We start from the raw sequence: 22,707 nt of genomic DNA on the forward strand, positions 1-22,707 counted from the left end.
CTGCCAAGCGAGATCGTGCTGCGAAAAAAGACAAAAAATTGTAGTCCACAAACCAGACAGAAAACAGCAAGCCTCGTATTTTTTCAGTACTTCTTCGCTGCACTCGGGGAGGGCTAACCACCCGAAAAGGCATGATGTATGCATGTCTTTCACTAATGAAAGCAAGCAGATTTTAAAAGGCAAGCCCACGAACCAATGAAAGACACTGACGTGACATGGACGGGGCTCCGAGCCCTTTTCTAACTACTAAAGCATCTCGCAAGCAACCTGTGCCTTTGTGATGCAGCTAATGTAACAGTTAACACTGGGTGGCACCAGAGACCGTGTTTTCTCCTTCCCTAGCCTCATGTTCCTTGCATTGGAAACCAAAGAGGGGCCTCAAAAATCTATTGATCTCTAGCCCTGCAAAAGCTTCTGGCATGCCAGGTTAAGAAATACATTACAACACACTTCACTGGCTCCACTTCTCAGTCTACATCAAGTTCAAATTTTACTGTATGATACGCACACTAAAAATACCTTACAGACAAATCTGAGGGCTGATTCACAAAGGTAAAGTTACACTTTTGTGTAAGTTTGCGACTATACCAGTTACCTCTTCACTTCCTCCTCCCTTTTTTATTCCATCCCTGCCATTTTCCTTAGTTTGTACACTGAGCTAAATATATATACCTTTTTCTAAACTTCATGCTCCCTCTTCTTCCCTCTCTCTCCTTATTTGCTCTTCCACGTTACCCCTTCCATCAATACTAATCTCATTTCGACACCTCAAACTCTCTCAACTTATTTCCTCTTCTTTGTTACACTTTTGATCTTTGTCTCACTTTCCCTTTTCTCCAGTCCATCCCCAGACAAACTTACCACTATTCCCACTCCTCAAGATCTACATTCCTGTCCATCTTCTACCAGAGCCATAGACACCACCAACTCTGCCCTTGTAATTACAATGTTATCCCAAAACATATAAATTCAACAATGCTGCCAACCAAATGGCTATTTATTTAGAACAATAAGCAAAAAGTTGCTTGTAAAAACATTCTACAAGATGCCCCCAATCCAAACAACTACTTGTCCAACTTGACTCCTCCTTTACTGGCAAAAATCATTGAAGTAGAGGTAGCCAACCAACCTCAGAACTCCATAGAATCCAGAAATCTGCTTGATGACACACAATTTGGGTTCCGCCCACTAAGAAATACTGAAACCATAGTGATGGATATCCGAGAAAAAACACTAACCTTAAGACACCAACATCACCCAGTGACTCTCGTCCTACTTGGCTTTTTGGCTGCGTTTGACACTGTTGATTACAACATAGCCCTTAAACTGCCTGAAACTCTGGTTTAACTTATCGGAAAAGCAAGGGAATGGTCAAAATCAAACTCAATCTACATATCTAGAGTGAACTGCCATGGTATGTGGTGTCCCTCAAGGATCACCTCTGCACCCCTCTTTTTCAACTAATACATTAGCCCTCTAGCCCACCTGATCAATTTGATGTCCATTATATGCAGATGATGCACATCTTGTAATAAGCAACATCTATAACTTTGAAGTGCTCCTCAAATGCCATTACCTTCTATCTGTCAAAGGCTGAATGTACTTCAGTGGACTCTGCCTAAACAGTGATAAGACAGAAATCTTAATACTAAATAATGACAAGTCACCTCTTCCAAATATCTCCTGGTGTCCTGCACTTGGCTAACCTGTACTCCCTTCCCCAAGACATGATATACAACATTGGTGTCCTGTTTGACGCACAACTATCTTTCAACACTCAAATTCAAGTGGCAATCAAATCAACAGATAATCACTTATGTGATAAACCTAAAGTGAATGAATGAAACAATACTTGCTAAAATGCACAGCTGCACCGAACAGAAGCATCCCGGCGCTCAAGCAAACAGTAACCAACAATTAAACCTCATCATAAAGCAAGGTTTTGAGTTGTTTTTTTAACATTGTCAGGTTGTCAGAGATTCAACCCGGTACAGGTTGGGTGGGAGATTGTCCCAAAGTTTAGCAGTAAAAACAGAAAAAGACCAGCCCTCACAACAGGACTGCAGAAACTTGGGAATCCATAGAAGTCGGCTGTTGTTGGATCTAAGTACCCTCTCTTCGCCATAAAGAGACAGTCTGGGCCTCAGCATAAAAGGCTCTAAAAGCCTGTGTCATAGCTTTCAATTTGATGCACTGTTCGACCAGGAGCCAGTGCAGATGTCTCAGATGAGGAGAAATGTGGTGGTGACAAGGGACTCTCCTTATTAGTCCCGCGTCTGCATTCTGGGTTAATTGAAGTCTACATATCAGATAAACCGAGGTAAAGACTATTCAAGTAGTCCAAGCAAGAAGTGACTAATGCACTATTGTTCTGTTTTTCAGCCGTAACCTACCATCCAACACAAAAGTTATCTTATGAAGACTTATCTAAGTCTCCCAAAAAAGACATTTGCAAAACTACAACATGTTCAAAACTATGCCCTAAGGATCCTCTTCGACTGAAGAAAAATTACAATGTCTTCTCCTTCAGGTCACTGTTAACTTGGCTAACATTTGAACACAAAACACAACTCAGATTCCCATGTCTGATGTGGAAAGCCATCAATGCAGAAACTCCCAGATACTTATCAAACCTCTTAAAGTTCCAATAAATGTCAATGATGCTGCGTTTCTCATAAGAGTGCAAACTGGACATCTCTGAATGGAGATTAACAACATTTGAAGGCAAAACTCTGAAAGTGTCTAGAGGAAGACTCTGGAACAATCTTCTTATAGGAATCAGGTCACTGAGCGAATTCACATATTTCAAAAACTTCCTAAAACAACTGCTACTTTGAAGGCAATAATTATCCATCAATGCTACTTCAGAAAGCCTAATAACTCTAACTAGACCCCCTGCATTTTTTTCTACAATCTCACGCCTAGGAGAACTAAACTGCATAACCACAAGGTCCCTCCAACCTACCACAAAAAAGTTTGTCTACCAATCAAGAATACCTTGCAATCAGCTCTGTACTCTGTCTGCATGCCCTGACATTACTCTCATTCTCCATCCATGCTTCCCGCTTACCTCTTTTACACATGTTTTCCCTTCTCTGAAACAGATTCCGACTGTGATAAGGTTACCTCTCTGTTCATATTCACCCCTCCTTTAAACAGACTGCTAATATTATACTCGTATTGTTTACCATTGTCAGTGTTTCAATTTGCTAACATAAGAAACTGATTTGTATCAATTCTTGTTTTGTTTTCTGTTGTCAATGTTCATATGCCTAGAAACCGGACCCGTGGCATGTGTTGCACATGACAAATATTAATAAATAAGTCAATGAAGCTGTCAAGGCTCCATTGAATGTATTGAAATTGTGATGAGTGGGTGCCATGTTTAATGCACAATCTTGTCAAAGCTTTTCCTTTAGAGGATAAAAAAAGATGGATGTTGTTCTTGAAAAATAAACATATTAATGACCAGAATGCACATGCAGTGGTATTTAGAAAGTGACTGAATTAAATAATTTAGAAAAGTCTCCAACTCGCATGTGGACAAGAGCACAGCCTACTGTGGTTTTCAGAAATCTCTTAACATATTTCAAAATATTTAAAATTATTCATCATACGCTTGCCATCTAAAATTAGTACCTGTGGTTCAGTAATTTCTTCATTTGTAAAACTTGCCAGGGTTAAATTATTGTAAAGGCATTTTCTCCTGCACAACAAGTACTTTGAGCACTAAACACAGAATGATCTTTGTAGGACATAATTCGTATTTTGGTATTTATTCATATATTAGCAGTTGCATATAATGCAGACATGACCCACAGAACATTGTCTTATAAACTGTGAAAAAATCTCCTGCAATCTAATGTAGCATATAGTATAGGTTTAGTGGGCTGTCCTGCTTTAGGTTTGCACATATAATTACTGATGAAACCCCACCAAAAGGGAAACATTTCTAATCAGAAAAAACATATAAACACTGATAAACACCTGCACAACCACAAATTAAAATGGCATTCAAAGAAAGGAAACACATAGAGAAATAGTCTTATATATTTTTTTCTGAAGATGCCAGCATAGTGTAACTTTGCTATATAAGGGTGCAGCATGAAAGACTGGGCTAGGATTATTCTGCTTGAGGTTTGTTAGTTAGGCATGTCATTAAAATATTATTACTTCTTTCTTTTGTTTCCTCCAGTTTTGTGTGCTTGGATTAAAGGTGCAGGGTTTAGAAGTATGTTTTAGGTCTTATCTAATTATTTTATACCCTATAGAGAACCTGGGAATATTAAAATCACATTTGATGTTTTGGAAGTTTTTTATTATTTCACTTATTGGTGAAATGGCTGGCTGATAAGAATATAGGCCATTATGTACTATCACAATTGCCCACGGACAAAGAATGGGTAAAACCCTTTGATAGTGGAGAAAATATGACACAAAACCTTCCACTTACCAACAAAATTCATAGCTGCAAGGTGTCCTCTTTTTATGTGTAATAGAGCTAATCCTAGCTTTTTATCCATATGCACTTTACTGATGGGGTTTGTGGGGCAATGGTTAAACAGCAAGATTTCAAGTTCCAGTATACCAAGTGATGTCTGTTAAAAGTCAGGAGTGATTTCAAGTGAAACCTTTGCCATGGGGACACTGAACAGCCATGACTGCACAATCAGTAGTATCAGCACCTGAATGTAATCAGGTAGAGCATGCTTAAAGCATCAGGTGTCAGGTGCTTTAGAATGCAGAGATTTGAAGGTTTCACAGGTTACTGTGCTGTTAGCAGGGTTAACCACCCCTGCAATTTCATAATCTTCAGTAAGGAGTACATGAATGACCCCAGCTGTGTCCAGGAATGTGTTTATTACAGCATTCAAATGCAAAAAAGAGCAGGGTGGAGGGCAGCTCCTTTGTACACTCTACAGCACCACTAACACTCCAAATCTGCTCAGCTCAAATGTCTGTTTTTCTAGCAAAAATTTTAAGAATGGGATTAGCGCATTGCTATTCACACTGAGCAAAAAAGTGGCAAAGCCATTTTTACACCAATTTTTTTTAGCATAGGATTAGCAAGTGTCATCCGTGCACCGCTGAAAAATGACAAAAGCCTTTTACCATTCCAGGCACAGTATGACAGCTTTGGGTTGGTGTAATACCAGCCAAGTCAACCTGGAATGATCACAAGCAACCCCTGACACATGTGGATTGCTCTTATTAGAACTCCTTTGAAAGTTATAACTTTGCCCAGACACCTGGGAGCAACCAGTATAAGTCAAAACAATGCCCTTTCAGGCTTAGAGTCCTGCATACATTACGCAAAAAAGAGGAAGGAATCATAGATAGTGCCCAAGTTTTAGGTGGAGAGAAGCTCCTTTGTATGAAATACTATCTGAGTAGAGGTCTTTTACTTGTTTTGTTTAAACCATTAATAGTCCTGTAAAACAGAGTCCTGGCAGAGTGAGTGTGAGCGGTGTGTCTGTCCTGCAAGTCACACCTTGGGATCCCAGCAAGACAAAACCTTTCAGTAAATCTGCAGTCAAAGTAAAGTAGGAGACATCCATAGTTAAACTTGTGTAAACCACTGGTTACATGACCAAACACAGCCTTCTATCCTTCTGAATTCAATAATTGGTGTACCATCAATTGGGTAGTGATAGACTTAAATAAAAGGAAGTTCCTATTACTACATGAAACTGTATGACTTTCTCGATTGATCAGCTTTCTTGGTGCCTTGAATCAGAGAGGAACTTCACAGATAGTGATGGAGAATGGACCTTTTGCACTCGTTCTTTTCATTGCTTTCCTTTTAGTTATTGTATCATCCATGTTTTTGATATGAGTTGTGATAACAATGATAACGTCTCGCTTTCTGATGAACAGGAAGAGTATGTCCAGGAAGGGATTAGGTGGACACCCATTGATTACTTCAACAACAAAATCGTCTGTGACCTCATCGAGAACAAAGTTGTAAGTAACTCTTCTGAAAGGATTGTTCTTTTCGCTTTGGTGATTATCAGTAAATGCAGGTTTATTTCATTTCACCTACAAACTAATCTAACATCTCGAGTAGTAAAACAATATGAAAGGTGTGGTCAGTTCTCCGTGGGAAAGGTTGTTTAGACACAGAGGTGTGGCTGATTGATGCGGATCACCAGGGCACATTGTCAACCCATGTCTCTATCAGCGGTAACACAGCGATCTCTACTGTCTCTTTGTCTTTGCTCTTACACTGTGATCATGGGCCTGTGCCTGTCTAGTGGCTGCATGGACACTGGTACTGATGCTGAGCTCATGGATCCTGCCGAGGGGCGTCTCTTGCATTCACCCCCCTCTTAGCGAAGGGCATCCTTGCGATGCTTCCATTGACAAGTCCTATTTCATCACCCCTTGCTCAAAAGACACAACTTCAGTGGAACACACTCACCTGTAAGCGTAACACTGTGGTATTTTATGTCTCTAACAGTTTATAGACTTTCAGACTGTACAGAGTCAAGTTCTTGAAGAAGATCTCAGCGTGTATTGATGTATTAAAGTTATTTTATTTCACTGTGCAAAAACACCTGCAACAAAGTCAGTGAATGTACAGAGAAGCACAGAGCAGCCAAGCAAGCTTAAACTCCTTCGCACTTTTCTAAAGCACATGTTCATTAGTGGTTTCCTGATTTCGAGTGGTGATGCATTGCTGAGATGGGGTGCATGAATAGATCTCCGATCCTTTGCTCTCTTGCCCCCCCCCCCCCCCACCCACCCTTTTATGTCTTGCACTGAAATGCACGACATTGCAGAAACAGCTTATTCGTTTACTGCAGTGGAAACAAAACCTTATTGTCTTTTTCCTAAAATACATAGGAGTGATATGATTGTGGCACTTATTAGTTACGCCATCTTGGTAGGATTCATCGGATTGTTTTAAATTCATCTTTATCCCTTTGGGTAGTGAAAATTCTGGAACCGAATAAAATACACTAGGTGGGCATCACCAGTGATATCACAAGTTCAGATTACTCATACAAGGCCGTTTTCGATAGTACGGTGCTGGACATCATAACACAGGCGAGGGATCGCCATATTATGCTGACTTTCAAGCAGGATTGTGGGGGAGTTATAACTTCCCAATCCGTGCTGGTTATATCTCTCCCTGTGTGTCACTCTAAAGTCACTCAGCAGGTTAACGATGTGTTCCCTCCCCTGTGTGTGACGTCCAGTACATGAAACGCTGTTTGCTGCCATACCTGCATAAGATTTCATTACACATGCCCTAAGACACAGGGTAGTATTTAATGTTTGACAGCGTCGAGGAACTCCTTAAACCTGGGGTTCTCCCCCCCTCAACAAACCCACTGCATCCCTGCCTTATTTTGAGCCAGGCAGAACTCTGAGCCGTCCTTGGTGGAACCTCTACTGGCTCTGCCAGCCGTAACCCTTGACCCGGTAGTCCGTCCACCACAGGACAGCTGGATCACAGTACCGGAAGCAGGACTATCAACTCTCATTATCCCTGCCTTGTCTGTCATGCAAGACATTTTTTAATGGTCCCCATGTTCGGGGTAAAATCTCCCTGTGCACCGGTGCCATTTACTTTTTGCTCAGAAAAAAAACCTGCTTTGAGAGTTTGTTTTCGCTGAACAAAAATAGATAACGAGCAGGCACTTTAAACATGGCTTCCGTTCAGCAAACATTACTGCCAGGAAGAGAGCAGACATGGTTGTGGCTCCCTTCAGAGCAGAGAGATCCTATCCAGATAGGCAGGGATCTCTTTGTCATAGTGATGGAGTTCATGACCTCTTGTGGGTTGAGTAAATAAGGTTTATAGTAAACAGAAGTCTCTGTTTCCATGTTGCTGTGCTGTTTCTCCTTGCACAGCAACTACTGCACTGAAAGCCTATGACAATAATAATGGCTTGACCTGCATGATATTTATTGTGCACATATGCTTTTGTGGTTGTAAGTGAAGTCATATGAGCCCATGCATTGCCAAAAATGCTTTTCTGCTGAGCTAAGTGTGGCGCTTGATAGAAATTTGCTGTGAACTGATGGGGTTCGGAATTTTTTTAATTTAATGTTCAGTTGTGAACGTTATCAAGAATGAATGCCCTTTTTGTTCGTTTATATTCTATCCACTTGCCGGCCTGTTCCCGTTCTTTGAGGATTATAGATGCTGTTGAGGTGGATACATTCGATTGGACCAACGCTAGGAATAAACACATATTCCAGATATACTGAGGAGTTTGGGGCCTGAATAAGCTGAGCATTGCTCTGCAATTGCCATTTTCTTGAGAGTCCAAAACAATTTGATTGGTTTTGCACATGTTCTTTTGCAATGCCTTCAGCCTTTTTGCTAAAGAAATACCACATCAGTTGGCATTATGCTGCATTAAAATGCTCAGCTGTCAATGTATGGAAATATATATGTTTCGAAGAAAGCCAATACTGGCAGACTCTAACATTTGCCTCCCTCTCTCTCTTCCTCTGACCGGATTCATCCTTGATTGTCCTCTACCTCATAAACTTCAGGCCTCATCCATCTGAGATTAAATTAGGGAATCTGAGAGGTATGTGCATAAAGGAGTGCATTATATCTATATGCAATGAAAGCTAGAAAAATGGTGTTAGCACTGGTCACCTTTTGAGGTTTCTAGGATCCTGTGTATTCTGTCGAAGAGGTAGATATGGGAGTATTAGTGGAACTAGAGTCGTTTGTCTAAAACTAATACAGAACATAGAATTTGTAGCTACAAATAATACATTCACATAGTCAAAGAAAAAACAGATTTTGCATCAGAGAAACTCTATGAATGGACAATTTTCAACAATCATTAACCAGGTGCAAGTATTACCAAAAGAGACATAGTCCGATTTTTTAAATTTACGGTTCTGTTTATTGTATTTAGCTAAAACTCAATTATCAATCAGCAGCCATTTTACAAGTTCCTAAGTATATTTTACCTTTCGTGCACACTGTGGGCTAAACTATTTAAAAATGAATACATTTAGGTGTCATGGCTAACGTTGATAAGTTTCATAACGGTTTTCGTTATTAAGTAACCACAAACATCCCTTTTTGCACTTGAAAATATAGGAACATCTTGTATTTCCATATGCATGCTTAGCCCTAAACTGCAAGGCTTTTTGCCGGCTCAAACTCTACTAGCTTTTGGTTAGGGTTAAGGCGAAAATGTAATTTAATGCCCTTTTGTGTAGTTGTGTACCTTTGCAAGTTGCAAAATACTTGGACCCCAGGTTATAAGATACCCTTTATTTGAGAGTTACCCTTTTGTGTATATGTTTGCACAAGTAGGAACTTTACCCTAGAAGTATGATTTCTGAAATAAGCTTAGGGTTATCGCCTGTGCTTAATTTGTAAATAAAAACGTGCCAATGCCCAAAGCTCTCCTGTGAAACTGCAATTAAAGGCGCGAACACAGAATACTGAGGCGGCGTAATACTAAAGCCATCTCGGGCCTCTTTAATCCATTTACAGCCACTCCCAACCCCTTTAGCTCACTCTTGCAGCTTTCTGCTTTCTCCCTTTGTGACGCGTTTACATCCTTCTCTAACTTCGTCTTTCCATGTCTTTTGCTCACAGTAAATGCCCGACGTAGAAAAATAGGTGCCGGACCCCAAAATTAAGTGCCAGTGCCCCCCACCGGCAACCACCGGCTACCACCGACTCTAATTAAGCTCTGGTTATCGCACTCCTTGTGTTTCTCTAAGATGAGTGGTGAGCAGGTGTCTGGTAGAGATTATATCATTTGTGTTGCAAAAGGAGGGGGGTGTAGTGTCCTGGTTTCGTTTCTGTTTCATTATACATATTGATTGTCATTGAAATAAAATATTATACTAAGTACAATATACAGATATTTACTATACATATTTTTCACTTCTCATAAGAGTGAATGTAAGTTTTTTTTTTTTATATTACAACTAATTAACATCTGAAAAGCTTTTATCCAGATGTGTTCTACATGAAATGGTGAACTCAAATACTATTAGGTGTTACATGGATAGCAGGAAATGTCATCTGGAGACTTTGTCCTCCATTCATTAACAGGCTGCTTCACATGAAATCTCACGGGGACTAGCACATAAGGTCCTTAGAGTTGCAGCTATGCCACCTCCTGTAACCATGGCATAGTACCACTGCCTAGTAACACCACCGTAATCAGAGAGCCCAGCAGAACCAGTTTGCAAGAGCTTTGAGACTAAAAACAAAGTGCAAGGTCCATGCTCACAACAGGAAACGTATAATTAGCCCCTCTTGGGTAAATTAACCCCTTCTCTATTTCTGTTTCTATGCATTACTTGTGTGGGGGGTTTGTACATTTATAAAATTGTGCATTATTAACAGCATGCAGAATATGGCCTTACACTTGTATTGAAATGTTCACACTGATCTGATGCTATTGTTTTTTAAATGATTTCGCAATGATATGTTAAGGTGCCTTTTCCTAGCACATGCTAACTAGGCCCCAGGCTTCAGCGCCGTCTTCTTTTAAAATGGTTGGCTCACCCTGTGCGTTCACTGTTTATAAATTCTGCTGCACACAATCAAGCAAAGTCATGTTTGTTCTATTGAAGATGTTCTAGTTGTTCTCGGGCAAAACTTTCCTGCATGGGCTCAGTCATGTTGTAGTCACTCAATGTCTCTTCCACTAGCTCACTACTGTATTCATTCACAGTAGTTCACTGTGGTTTTGTAACTAATTGGTCCTGCCATGTCCATATGACATCAGCTTAGAGAGTTTGAATCAAGGTTTATGTAGTGGGATAGTGCTTAGATGGTAAGGCAAAATGACGTTTAATAAAAAGTGCTCTGATTTGCTGAAATTGTCATTCGTTTCGTGCACACCATGATGATTTTGAGCTTCCGCTGTTAGTCGGCGAGAAGCTTTCTTAAATAAACACACAAACTTAGGGGTGAGCCAGAATTCTATTGAGACCTCTGATGCTAAAGGGATGCTGCCCGATTTCTATCTGAATTGCTTTTCATTTGGGACTGAGCATTTATGGTAGTGACTTATGCATCTGCTGTACACAATTGTACTCTTGAAGTTTTGTAATAAATCTGTGTAAATGTTCTAATTCTGCCCTAGAACCCGCTTATTGAGTCTGCTCTTACTTAATTTACTGTATTTTTGATACGTTGTGTGGTGCCTTGTCACAGTAGGGTATCAAAACTTGAATGGGACCCCCCTGCAAAGTACATGGAGCCTGACCCAGTCAGAAGCTGCCTGTGCACAGTGCCGGCTGTGCCAAGAGGGCCCCCTGAAGCTCGAGTGCACCGCAGGGGCTGCAGGGACTAATGTTATGCCACTGCCTTGTCCTGAGAAACATTGCCCTATGATATTGAGGTTTAACAATTTCACTGACCCATCCATCGGTGGGGGTGTTACTGAGGTGTTATTTGAGGTGTAAGAATGTAGGGGGTTCCCGTGCCGACACTTCTAAAGCACCTGGCCATCGGGCAATGAGTTATTCATGGCACTGAGAGAAAATTAACAAAAGAACACACGAGTAAGGACCGCCTGGGTACCCCCAGGCAATATAAATAAAGCAAAAAAGAGCTGAGTAAACTATACACAGGAAAGAATTAACCAGTAAAGGTTTTTCCTAAAAGGCATGTGATTCGCCTGATTTAAAGGGGCAAAGCAGTTCCCCCGTCCAGGTGTAAGAAGCATATAAAAGAGGCACATTTTAAATGTCCTTAAAAAATAGACAATTTTCTGTTTGGACTCTGTCCCTCAAACCTCGACATTGCTTTGTTGGCGAAAACTATCAGTGACTGGAAGTGGGCAGGCCCACCCAAGGCTTGAGGCCGATGTCCAGCCCTGGTTCTGCCCAAGGTGATGGCTTCTTGTCTCCTCTGTATCCCTCCCATAAACAAGCACATCGTTCTGTAAGCCTCCCTAGATGGCTCAGGTGTGGCTGTTCTGCGCTTGGTTATTCTTCTGCACCCAGAGAGCCTTGGAGAATGATACAATGGTGTGCATGGGAGGGCTGCAGGGGAGAGCTGACAGAAGGACCTCAGCGTCTCTGCAAGCAGAGTACGATGGCTCGAGACATTCCCACTGAGCTGCGGGGCACAGAGCACGGATGACGAGCGGCGTGTGTGTGTGGGCGACCCTGTGGCGCAGTAGGGGGTGCAGGAGGTTGGATTTCGGCCAAAGGCCTAAGAATGTCTGTGAGATGTGAGAGAGCCAGTGGCCCCCCTGCAGGGGTGGGCTCTTCCTTTTGTGGTACACTCCAGTCTCAGCATCTTCACGCAGGTGGGAGTGGCGGCGGGTGCGGGCTGCTGACGCTCATCGCAGGTCCCTGAACTCACAGAGAGCAGCGACCTGGAAGGAAGGGGCTGGAGGGAATACCAGTGCAGGAGCAGAGACAGCGAACTGCTAAACACCAGGAACCAACACCGGGTGCAACTAATACTGGGGGCGAGGCGGCTTTTGACCGAGTTTTTTGGAAGGAGGGAGGAAACGAGAACTGGGAAGACAAAAGGAGAAAGAAAGGGTGGAAAAAGGTAAACAGGGAAGTAGAGGAGCGAAAAAACAAAAGACAGCGAGAGAAGGGAGAGATAAAGATTGGGGTTAGAGGAGGGAAACGTCGAGGGAGCAAAGAGAGATAGAAAATGGATCCAGGTTAGAGAGAAAGAGAAACAGAGGAGAAACAGAGCGTGAGACAGAAAAAGTGAGAAAAAGACAACCGAGGCAGATAACGATATTAGGGGAGAATGAAAGAAAATAACAGTGTTTCACATGATGATTTTTGGTGGGCTTGGCCCTTGATCTGGCCCTTATAGCCAAGCTGGACCCCTGCTCGACTCTGGCTGGGTCCCTCGATGAATTTCCTGTCTTGTCAGGTGAAAGTTAGGGTTACGGTGAGAGTTATGACGAGGGTGGGAGTTATGTTGCTGTTACTAAAGCTGTAACTGAAAGCTGAGGTGAGAGACAGGGTGTGGGTGAGGTTTAAGGTTTGGGATAGGGTTAGGGCTAGGATTGAAGTTAGGGAAACTACACAAAAACAAACTAAATGAAAATTCGAACCAAATGATTCAAAGTTTAATTACATTAGAAATGGGTAGTGTCAGCTTATTTGCAAAATAGAATTTTTAATTTAACGAACTGCTTTTCTCATTATTTCATTCTAACTCTTCACACAGTATCATGCTCACTACTCTAGATTTACTGGCGAGTGGCATCAATCCAACGATTAACATTTGGAGCAGCCTTAACTTCATCTCAACCTATATAATACCTGATTCCTGCTCCCATCATCCACCTCTTGTCTGCTGTAAGATAGTGCACGGCTGTCAGCACTGCCTGAACATGGGCTGGTCTCTGCATTAGTCTTTTATGCAGGATAGTGACGCTTCCTCCTGAACTCAGATCAGCACCTTCTGAAGTGTCCACCTACACAATCAATGAAGAATTACAAGTCAGTCTGAGCACTCCAAAATGTATATACCAGTGCTGAATTTGTAAATAAAAATGTGGTGGTGCCCAAAGCTCTCTTTTGAAACACGCAGCTGCTGCATTTAAACGTGCAAGCCATCTCGGGCCTCTTTAATCCATTTACAGCCACTCCTTACCCACTTCAGCTCACTCTTGCAGCTTTCTACTTTCTCCCTTTGTGACGCTTTTTCGTTTGTCTCTTCCTCCACCTTTCCCATATGTGTCTTTTGCCCGCAGTAAATGCCTGATGCAAAAAACAAAGTGCTGGCCCTCAAAATTAAGTGCTGATGCCCTGCACCGGCAACCACAACTCAAATTAAGCACTGATATATACATGTTCCACTATGTGGTTTGGCTCATCTGGTGCCCCAGCGAGGCACTAAAGTGCTCAGCCAACAGGCTAAGAAAAGAAGCATTTGCAATGTAACGGGTCTTGCGTTTGCTCGAGTTAGAGCTACTAGCACTGTAAATTCCTAACTGGACTTTTCTTGCCACCTAAATTGAAAATGAAAAGTAAGGCTGTTGGCATAAGCAAGCCGATTAAAAGCGCCACGGCTGCCATGAGTATGAGCACGAAGGAGAGACACAAAAGGAAAAAATACGTTCTTTGGCAGGCAAACGTATCAGCAAACCTGCAGTTATCAACGTAACAGGGTTGATGGCCAAGGCGGTAACAAAACTGCCCAAAGGAAGGACAAATTTAAACATTTACCAATGATAACAAAGGATTTTTGAAAGGCAAGCCCATGAACGAGTGAAAGTTATGGACGTACGGTGGGCGTAGTTAAAAGCTCACAGATAGATTACAGCAGGCCAGAGCGCTTGCGCGCTCAACCTAAAAATGGATTTGCTTAGCCAGTTGTGAGTGTTTGTGTAAGCAGAGAAAGGCACATGAAGAAGAACGGTCTTCATTGCTGTTGCCCTGGAATAGGTTTGGTAGAAGGTAAAAGGAACCTCTTTGATAGGCAGCTGTACGGAAAATACTTTGTGTTTTTAGCTACGCGCGTGCATTGATTCCTAGCTTTCTGGTAGAAGACCGGCTATTTTTCATTTTGTTTATCGTTTTTGAAATGTTGTGCTTTCAAAGTATGCCAATTATGTCTTCATGAGTTAAAGATTTGCTTATGACGTCACAGCATCTGTCGTCCTTTCCTTCTTTCCATGTAATTGAATTAAATGTCAGGGTGCGTTTGACGAAAATATGTATATATCTCACCAAATATGTGCTATATTCCACTCACAGAGACAGTGCAGTGTATTTGTTTCAGGCAGGCGGTTCGGTGCTGTACAATAGCCTCTCCTTCCTCAGTGTTTAATTTGAGCCTGTGGTTTCCGGTGCGGGGCTCCAGCACTTATTTCTGGGGGCTGGCACTTATTTTTCTGCATCAGGCAATTGCTGCAAGCAAAAGACACATATGGGAAAGACAGAGGAAGAGAAAGACAGAAAAGCGTCACAAAGGGAGAAAGCTGCAAGAGTGAGCTGAAGGGGCAGGGAGTTGCTGTAATGGATTAAAGAAGCCCGAGATGGCTTTAGGATTACGCTGCCTCATTGCTCACACATTTAATTGCAGCAGCCGCTTATTTCAAAGGGGGGCTACCACAGAGCTATCCCAAATTTGGCTGACAAGTCCTCCCACTCTCGGCTGAAGGGCTGCTTTCCGTCACAGGACGTCCAGCCGAGACATTAGTCTCAAATCTGTGACAGTGCACAAGAGTCACCCTGTTCTGGTGACAGGACAGAAAGTAGCTCATTTAAGGACAACATCTCTATGTAGCCCTCGAAAGGTCTTCTTTCGTAAACAAAGCTCTTGTCTTACAAAGCTTACTGCTGTGCTCCAAGTCAGGTTCAAGATTTGTGGCCTCTGCTGGTCGGTGGTATTTTTTTAATTAAATCTGCCAAGCCAGCTTGAGATTTAGAGCAGTGAAGCAGGCAATTCTCAGTATGCCTGAACTGGATCAAACAGAGAAGGGAAGATTAAATCAGATTGGCCTGCTGCCCTTGTAATGAAGTATTAAACACTGGATTCCTGATCTGAGACCTACATTGCATGCTCAGTGACTGATGCATTCCTCCTGAGGCACCATGCTCTTGGCGTCCCATTATATTTGTATGAAGGATTCCCATTCCTGATCCTGAACAGAGTAACTTGGGCATCTGTGGACCTCTGACTCACCAAGCGAATTCCCTATTTGCACCTAACGTACGGTGGGACTCCGTTCACTCCAGGTGAGGGGCATCTCCTTTTTAGAGATACCACAAAGAAAACCTGCACTGAACGCTTTGGCCCCCAGTAGGGTGTGTGATCCCTGGAATGGTGAAGTATCCACCTGGACTCAAGCATGCTTAGCTTTTTGCTTACTTATCCTTTGTGGGATCTGAAACGTAGATACATTCGGTACTGGGGAAAAAAAAGTTGTTCTTATCCCAGCGAAAAACAGGTTTGATCCAAAAATATCAATAGTCTGTCCTTTCAGGGGCAATGTGCCAAAATAATGTCCCACTGTATCCTATGCTAGAGCATCAGCTCAGGGATCAATTGATTACAGTAAAAAGTTGTGATGCTTCATCTGGGGTTCTTTGTATGCAAAAATGCATATCAACATATTCATCGCCTATGGGTGAGCATCTCCAGATGGGCATTCTATGTGCCGTTTATGAATTTTTTACATTATTTTTTTTGTGCTTTTGCATAGCTACCTAGAAATCCTTTGTGCTAGAATTATAGTAATGCCAGCCCAAGAGTGTGAGGTGCTCATAGTACCCCAATTAATTAAGCCACTGGTTCTTTCTAGTTTGTCTCAATTCCGTGATAATTTGTTGTCCCTTCTTACTTAGACAGGTCTCTGTGTGTGTATATATGTATACATATACATTTTCTTTGACTTAGATCAGTAAAGAGATTCATAACCTCATGTGACAGGTCTCAGTACAGTTTTTTTTGCACGTGACAAGTGAATGAATGGCCAACAGATGCTACAAATAATTGTTGTTTTATGATTCAGTAGTGTTCAGTGCCCTAGGTTTAATTTCAGTGAGAGTGCACTACAACAAAAGTATGAACATGTGTTGTACAGTCTGTGTTAAGTATTTTTGTGTGTAACTTCAGAAAATGCATGCATAACTATTGTAATTGTCGGAAACGGAAATGTGAAATATTTGAGTGAAATTGTCTTTTCCCAATGAAAAGTCACTCACTGTGCCTTTTAACTTCTTTCCAGAATCCCCCAGGCATTATGAGCATCCTGGATGACGTCTGTGCCACCATGCACGCAGTCGGAGAGGGTGCTGATCAAACCCTTCTTCAGAAACTCCAAATGGCGATTGGAACACATGACCACTTTAACAGCTGGAACCAAGGATTCATCATTCACCATTATGCTGGAAAGGTACTGCAGGCAGGCCATTAGTCTGCAGTTAAATTAAATGTGGTTATCTGTCACCTATGTATTCAATACAGTGCCATCTAAAATAAGACGGAGATAAGAACCTGTTGACCTGGATAAGCATTCATTCTGCGCAGCATTGGATTCAGATTTGAATCTTACTCTAGAAGCTCTGCCTCAATTGTTTAATAATATTTAGTCACTCATCAAGGTGGTATCTAAGAAGTCTCTTCCTCTTGTGCATATTGACCTGATGGTCAGGTTTGGCTTTGAGTTTTGTTTGTGTTGATATGGATCTGGTTTGTGATTTATTTCCTTATTCCAGTCTTTGAGCCTGTTGGTTTGATGTGATGTAGATTGAACTTGAGGTAATTATTGGTAGTTTTGGGTAAGATTGCGCTAGCTTGGTTACTTTGTATTACGACAGATTCTGATTTATTTATTTATTGCATGATTACTTAAAATCATTACAATCTATAACAAGCCTTTATATGTTGATAAAAAACCAATGTAGTAAAGGTAAAACACAAACATGATAAATCATACAATAAAAAACGGAAGCATAGTTAATTTGAGCTTTAAAACCTGACCTTGCGAGGGGAGTCGCAACTAAGCAGGCAGTTATTGTCAAAGTTTTATCCACGAGCAGTCCTGTAGTTGCTGAGGGGTCAGCAATGCTCCTGTCGCTTTCATGAACTTCATGAAGCGAGCTGACACTTGCGCTGATTCCCCTCTCAAGCAGACTTCTAGGACTTGGCAAGTCTGAATGTTTAAAATTCGCTAAAGCGGCCTGAAGCCAGAATTTTCTTTGTGGAATCAGTTCCTCACCGATGCATAGCACATGGGTCAAAGACTCTTCACTCTTAGCACAAAGGCAACATCGTTTATCCTCCTTCGCCGAGTTCCTCCACCGAGTTCCTGATTATGCCTTCAGGGGGACTAGCCCAAAGGGCCAGCCCATTATTTGTTGTTTTATAGTTGTATTAACGGGCAAGGACAAAGTAGAGCGGCAGAGTCCCTGGCTCATACAACATCAAAGCCAGTCTACTGTGCCCCAGTTTTTTCACTGCATATGCATCTTTCTCTGCTAAGATTAGTCTGACTTGTTTGATCAACGTTTGGCCTTCATCGGTGCCAGAAGCCCGCTTGTCCAGATTGTACATGCCTCTAAATCCTCTAGGGCCGGGATGAGAAACTTATGCCAGTTTGTTTCCGGCATATTAATTTCCAGATAGAGTTTGAGTGTGTGCTCCCTTGCCTGCTTGACTTTCAGACTGTAAGCTAGAAACCTGGCTTTTAATAGCCATTGCTGCAAGGTTAGTCCAAATTCTAGCCGAATTTGAGCAGTGTGGGGAAAAAAAAAAACTCTCCGGTAGCAAGATGACTGTGATCTATCTAATCAGTTGGCCATTCTGTTTCTAAAGGTCAGAGCCCCATAGGCCACCATAGGGAGAAATGTACATCCTATTACCCTCAGCAGTTTCGATGAGTCAGGGATATTGCCTGTTTTTTTTTTTTTTACTTTGCAGAAGGCCCCTTTAAGGGAGCAGGAAACCCCCTGTTGAGTAGTGATGTGAGCTTGCAGGCGGCCCCTGATCCAACCAGACTCTCAAATATTTATAGAAGTCACCGCCTCAATGACTTTTCCCTCAAACCATGCCTTTTTTTGCCAGAGATTATGGTCACCTTTGTTTTGGTTATATATTTGGTATTGTGACATGTTGCAGTGTGGTGACTGGATTGGAATGAGATGCCTAATTTGGGATAGTTGATAGTGGGGGTTGTCTTTGTTAGTAGCTAAGTTAGGCTGGAGCGAATTTGATCTGCAAGGCTCCCTTTAGATTCTGTTGAGTACAAGTTTTGTTGATTTAGTTTGTTTTAATTTATGTTAAGTTGTTTTTTAGGATGGGAACTACAGGCCATTTTAAAGTACTTGGGTATTTTGTGTGTGTTTTGATTTTGCTCTGCTTGGTTAGCATTGAGATAGGTTGAATTTCATTTGTATTTGTTTGGTTGTGGTTGGATAATAGCTAGCAAAGGGTGGGTTCACTGGCTTCGTTTGGACTGAATGATTTGATGTGAAGATGATTGTTGATTGTTATTCTAGTTCTTTACTGAAAAGTTTAGTGTCAAACTTCAACCAAAGAAGTTGATCCTCTGCGAATCCCCGTAGTTCCCGAGTCTTTCTAAGGTTGTCAAGGATTCCATAACCCGCATAAAAAAATAAGAGGAAATAGGGAAAGGAGGAAATACCTCAGTTGTGGCCTGTCTTGGTTGTCTAGAATACTCAGAAAAGAGTGGTGTCTGCTATCAAGATAGTTTGTTGAATGTTCCTAAGGCGCTATGTTGTTTTGAGTTGTTATTAAGGGTCGTAAATGTGTGAATGTACATTTACACAATATAAAAGGTAATAATTGTGCTGCATCAGTTCACTGTGAAAGTGCTTACCCCATTCAAGGGCAGAGAAGGTGGTAATGAGATCAGTCGAACAGGATACCAGCATTGACCCATAGTATGCAGAGGGACCAGAAGCTCTTCAAACAGTATCAAATGGATAATAAAACTAATAACATCCTCACACAAAGACAAAAAGCTGAAGGGAAGTCCTCTGAGAAAAGACTTAACCCAGAAAGGGAAGGAAGAGAACAAGGAATTGAGTTGGGGGAGGGGTGTGTTTAAGGCAGATTAGACGGATCGAGGCATAAATGGGAGCAAACGCAACTATGATTTGTTGTCAGGCAAGAAGATGTGTGCTTTGCCACTATTGACCTAGAAGTGGATTCCTGACTTATAAAGTTCCATACACACCATAGTCGGTATTTAAATCTTTCCCAAATACCGTTGCTCAGGCTTTCATAGTATCCAGACCCTTCCCAGCCTAAATAAAGTAATTCTATCGTTGATGGAGGTATGACACAGTGATAATGTGACATTTAATGGATGGCGCTAACAGGTCAATGTTTGAGCAAATGTTTCTATGTGCTCTCCTCTAATCGCTGTAGGACAGGAAACCTGGCATTTTGGAATAGGCTGTGATTGAGTCATAACTGGCTAGTGTGCTTTGTGGTAGGTTTGGTTAGTTTTACTTTGGTTGGGAATGAGTTGTATTGCTTTAGTAATTTAGTTTAACTTGACCTGAGTCTTGGTGGCTTGGTTCTTTTGCATTGGGTTTAGATTGAATTTGATTCATTGTGCTGTGGCTTTTTGTATTGTTGAGGTTCTGTATGATACTGTATTATTTGTAAAAAGGCAGAGACTCATTTGTTATGTATGCTTGAACACTGTCACAGTGGTTGTGACTGTATGTGTTCAGCGAAATGATGACAATCATTTTGGTATAACCATTTTGCTGGATATCATGTCAGAATATGTTTAAGCCAGAGTGAACCCAGTGAGGTTGCTTGTGGTTAGTTTGATGTTGTGTAGTTTGGTTTCATCTAGTGTGTTTTACTTTAAAGATTGTTTCTATTAAGTTTCATAGACGTCTAAATTTACTTATGGTGAGAGATTTGCAGGTGTGGCGCAGAGAATTCAAACATTTTTATGTAAAGAGCCACATTGGTGCCATTATGAGATCAGATTCACTGACTGACAAAACAGCAAGATCATCGTCAACTATCAGCTGGCTTGTACTGGTCTATCATAGAACCCATACATGTAATTAGTCTTGAATACTTTAATATATTAATTGGCGTGCCTTTCAAAATATGACAGCCCACCAAACTGTAGCTATCAGCTCACCCAACAGATTCATCATCAGGGCTAAATTTACCAAATTTACTGTGTTCAGCAAAAGAATACATAGTACGCCTTCCAGCCATTCTTTATAGCTACAGAGACAGGCATTTTATGTAAACTGTTTTTTTCTTTTGGACTTTAATTTCAGTTATGAGTAATTGATAAACAACAAGTATGTTTGAGCTAAACCACTAAGAAATTAGAATGATTGATGTGCTGAAAGATCCAGTGCTTGCTCCATTTTTATTTCTAATTTTCTTAGGTGTCTTACGACATGGATGGATTCTGCGAGAGAAATCGAGATGTCCTTTTCATGGACTTGATTGAGCTGATGCAGAGCAGTGAACTGTAAGTGGCCCTAGAAACAATATTATAGTCCAACAGTGAAGACTAATTGCTTATTCAAAAGACTTCAGCATGCACCCACTAGCCTTTGTTTGAGTCTCCTTAAATATGAATTATCTGTATCCACTGCTCACCATTAACCTTAAAGAAAAAAGGGTTTTGTTAATGATTTCAGTTAGAATAACAGATAAGGGGTGTGGGGCTACAGCCTTTCATCAGTACTTCTCATCTTGGTGTATTCGTAAAGTCTACCTCTTAAATGAATCTGATTTGGTTCAAGTAGATAAGAGACAATGCAAACATGATAACTACTCAGAGTACATATCCATTAAGTGAGAAGAGGTTTCCTTCCCAGAGCATTTTGCACATGACTTGGGAAAGATTTGATCGTGCTGACTGCCATCAGTCACAGCACGTCCCTTTGGACACTTATCATCAAAGGCAATATGGCGTAGTAACACTAAACTGGCGAGGCCCAAAAGCCTGTGTTATCATTTGTGTGCAGGTAGCATAAACCATCATAGCACAGAGGAAATGTGTGCCCTCATCTATGAGGTACATGCTCCTGACAAGATTAGATCATAAAGGAAGGTCAATTGATGTCTTCTTACTATCAAAAGTCTCCTCTCGTCTCCTCACTCTGGCATAAATATTCCCATAGTTACGTTATCATCTATTAAAGATTCGCCAATCTTTTTATAACAACATTTTATTGGTTTTAATAAGAACACAAAACAGAAAAAACATATACAATGTGGTCCCACACAGGGGGCTGTCAAGAGTGATTCGCAACAATCTCAATTTCCTGTTGTTCCCTTCTCCCCAGCCTGAGACTTGTCCCCTGTTTAGTCCGTAGCACGCCCACCATTTCCCCCAGATTTTGGAGGTTTTTTGGGGGCACCGACGTACTATATAAATTGCTTCCTCTAATTTAGCACATTGGTCCATACCTGCCCTCCACTCCTGCAGTGAAGGGACATCTGGTGCCTTCCAGTATTTGGATACATCCCTCTTCGCTAACAGCGTTCCCATTCCCATGAACATTCTATCCCCCCTCAGACCTCCCAGCTCGTCTACAAGACTGAGCAAGGCGATGTTGGGGGTTGCCTCTAGCTCTTGACCCAGAACCTCTGAGAGGGTCCCAAAGATGCAAACCAAATATCGTTGACTGAATGAGCATCCCCATACCATGTGAAACAATCTCCAACACCCTGCTTACATCTGGTACAGGTACGTTCGGAGAGTCTCTGGTCTTTTCACACTCTTCAGTGTGTCAAATATGTATTATGAAGAAAGTTAAGTTGAATGAGGCGCAAACGGGCCAATGTGATCTAGGGGAGAGGTGTCATGCATGGTTCACTCCACCTCATCTTTTCTGAAGGGCCCAGCTATTCCTCCTAGCGTGCCTTAAGAATCAGTAACGTGCATGGTGAGTGATTAACTAGAGGCCTATATATCTGGGAGCTGCCTTCCGTATTCAGTAGGCATATGAGTATTCTTGCCTCCATGGATTGTATTCCGGTGGCATGATGAGTGCATTCTTGTGCCTCACCAGTGTGTGTCTAAGCTGGAGATAGTAGTGGAACTGAGATTTATGTAGGGAGAATTCAGTTTGGAGCATAAGGAAAGATTTCATATGGTCCCCCTGCCAAACATCTCCCAGACTCAACACCGCCATCCAGTCACATACCAAAAAAACATTAGAAATGAGCTACTCGGTCCAGCCATCGTCCTGTCCAAAGGGGGTTTCCAGTGTCACACGGCGATCCTACATCAGCCATCGCAACGCTGACCT

General features: G+C 41.7%; 1 protein-coding gene across 4 annotated transcripts in view; it reads left to right on the forward strand.

Annotated features, from left to right (window-relative positions):
- MYO1E (myosin IE) overlaps window positions 1-22,707 on the forward strand; it is a 451,378-nt gene that overhangs the window by 258,073 nt on the left and 170,598 nt on the right. For all 4 annotated transcript variants that reach the window (XM_069222075.1, XM_069222077.1, XM_069222074.1 and 1 more), the window contains exons 13-15: window positions 5,878-5,964; window positions 16,665-16,832; window positions 20,830-20,915. In XM_069222075.1, coding sequence (XP_069078176.1) covers window positions 5,878-5,964; window positions 16,665-16,832; window positions 20,830-20,915 — 341 coding nt within the window. The remainder of the gene's footprint in view (window positions 1-5,877; window positions 5,965-16,664; window positions 16,833-20,829; window positions 20,916-22,707) is intronic.

The sequence above is a fragment of the Pleurodeles waltl genome, chromosome 3_1 (assembly GCF_031143425.1).
Source record: "Pleurodeles waltl isolate 20211129_DDA chromosome 3_1, aPleWal1.hap1.20221129, whole genome shotgun sequence".
NCBI classification, from domain to species: Eukaryota; Metazoa; Chordata; class Amphibia; order Caudata; family Salamandridae; genus Pleurodeles; species Pleurodeles waltl.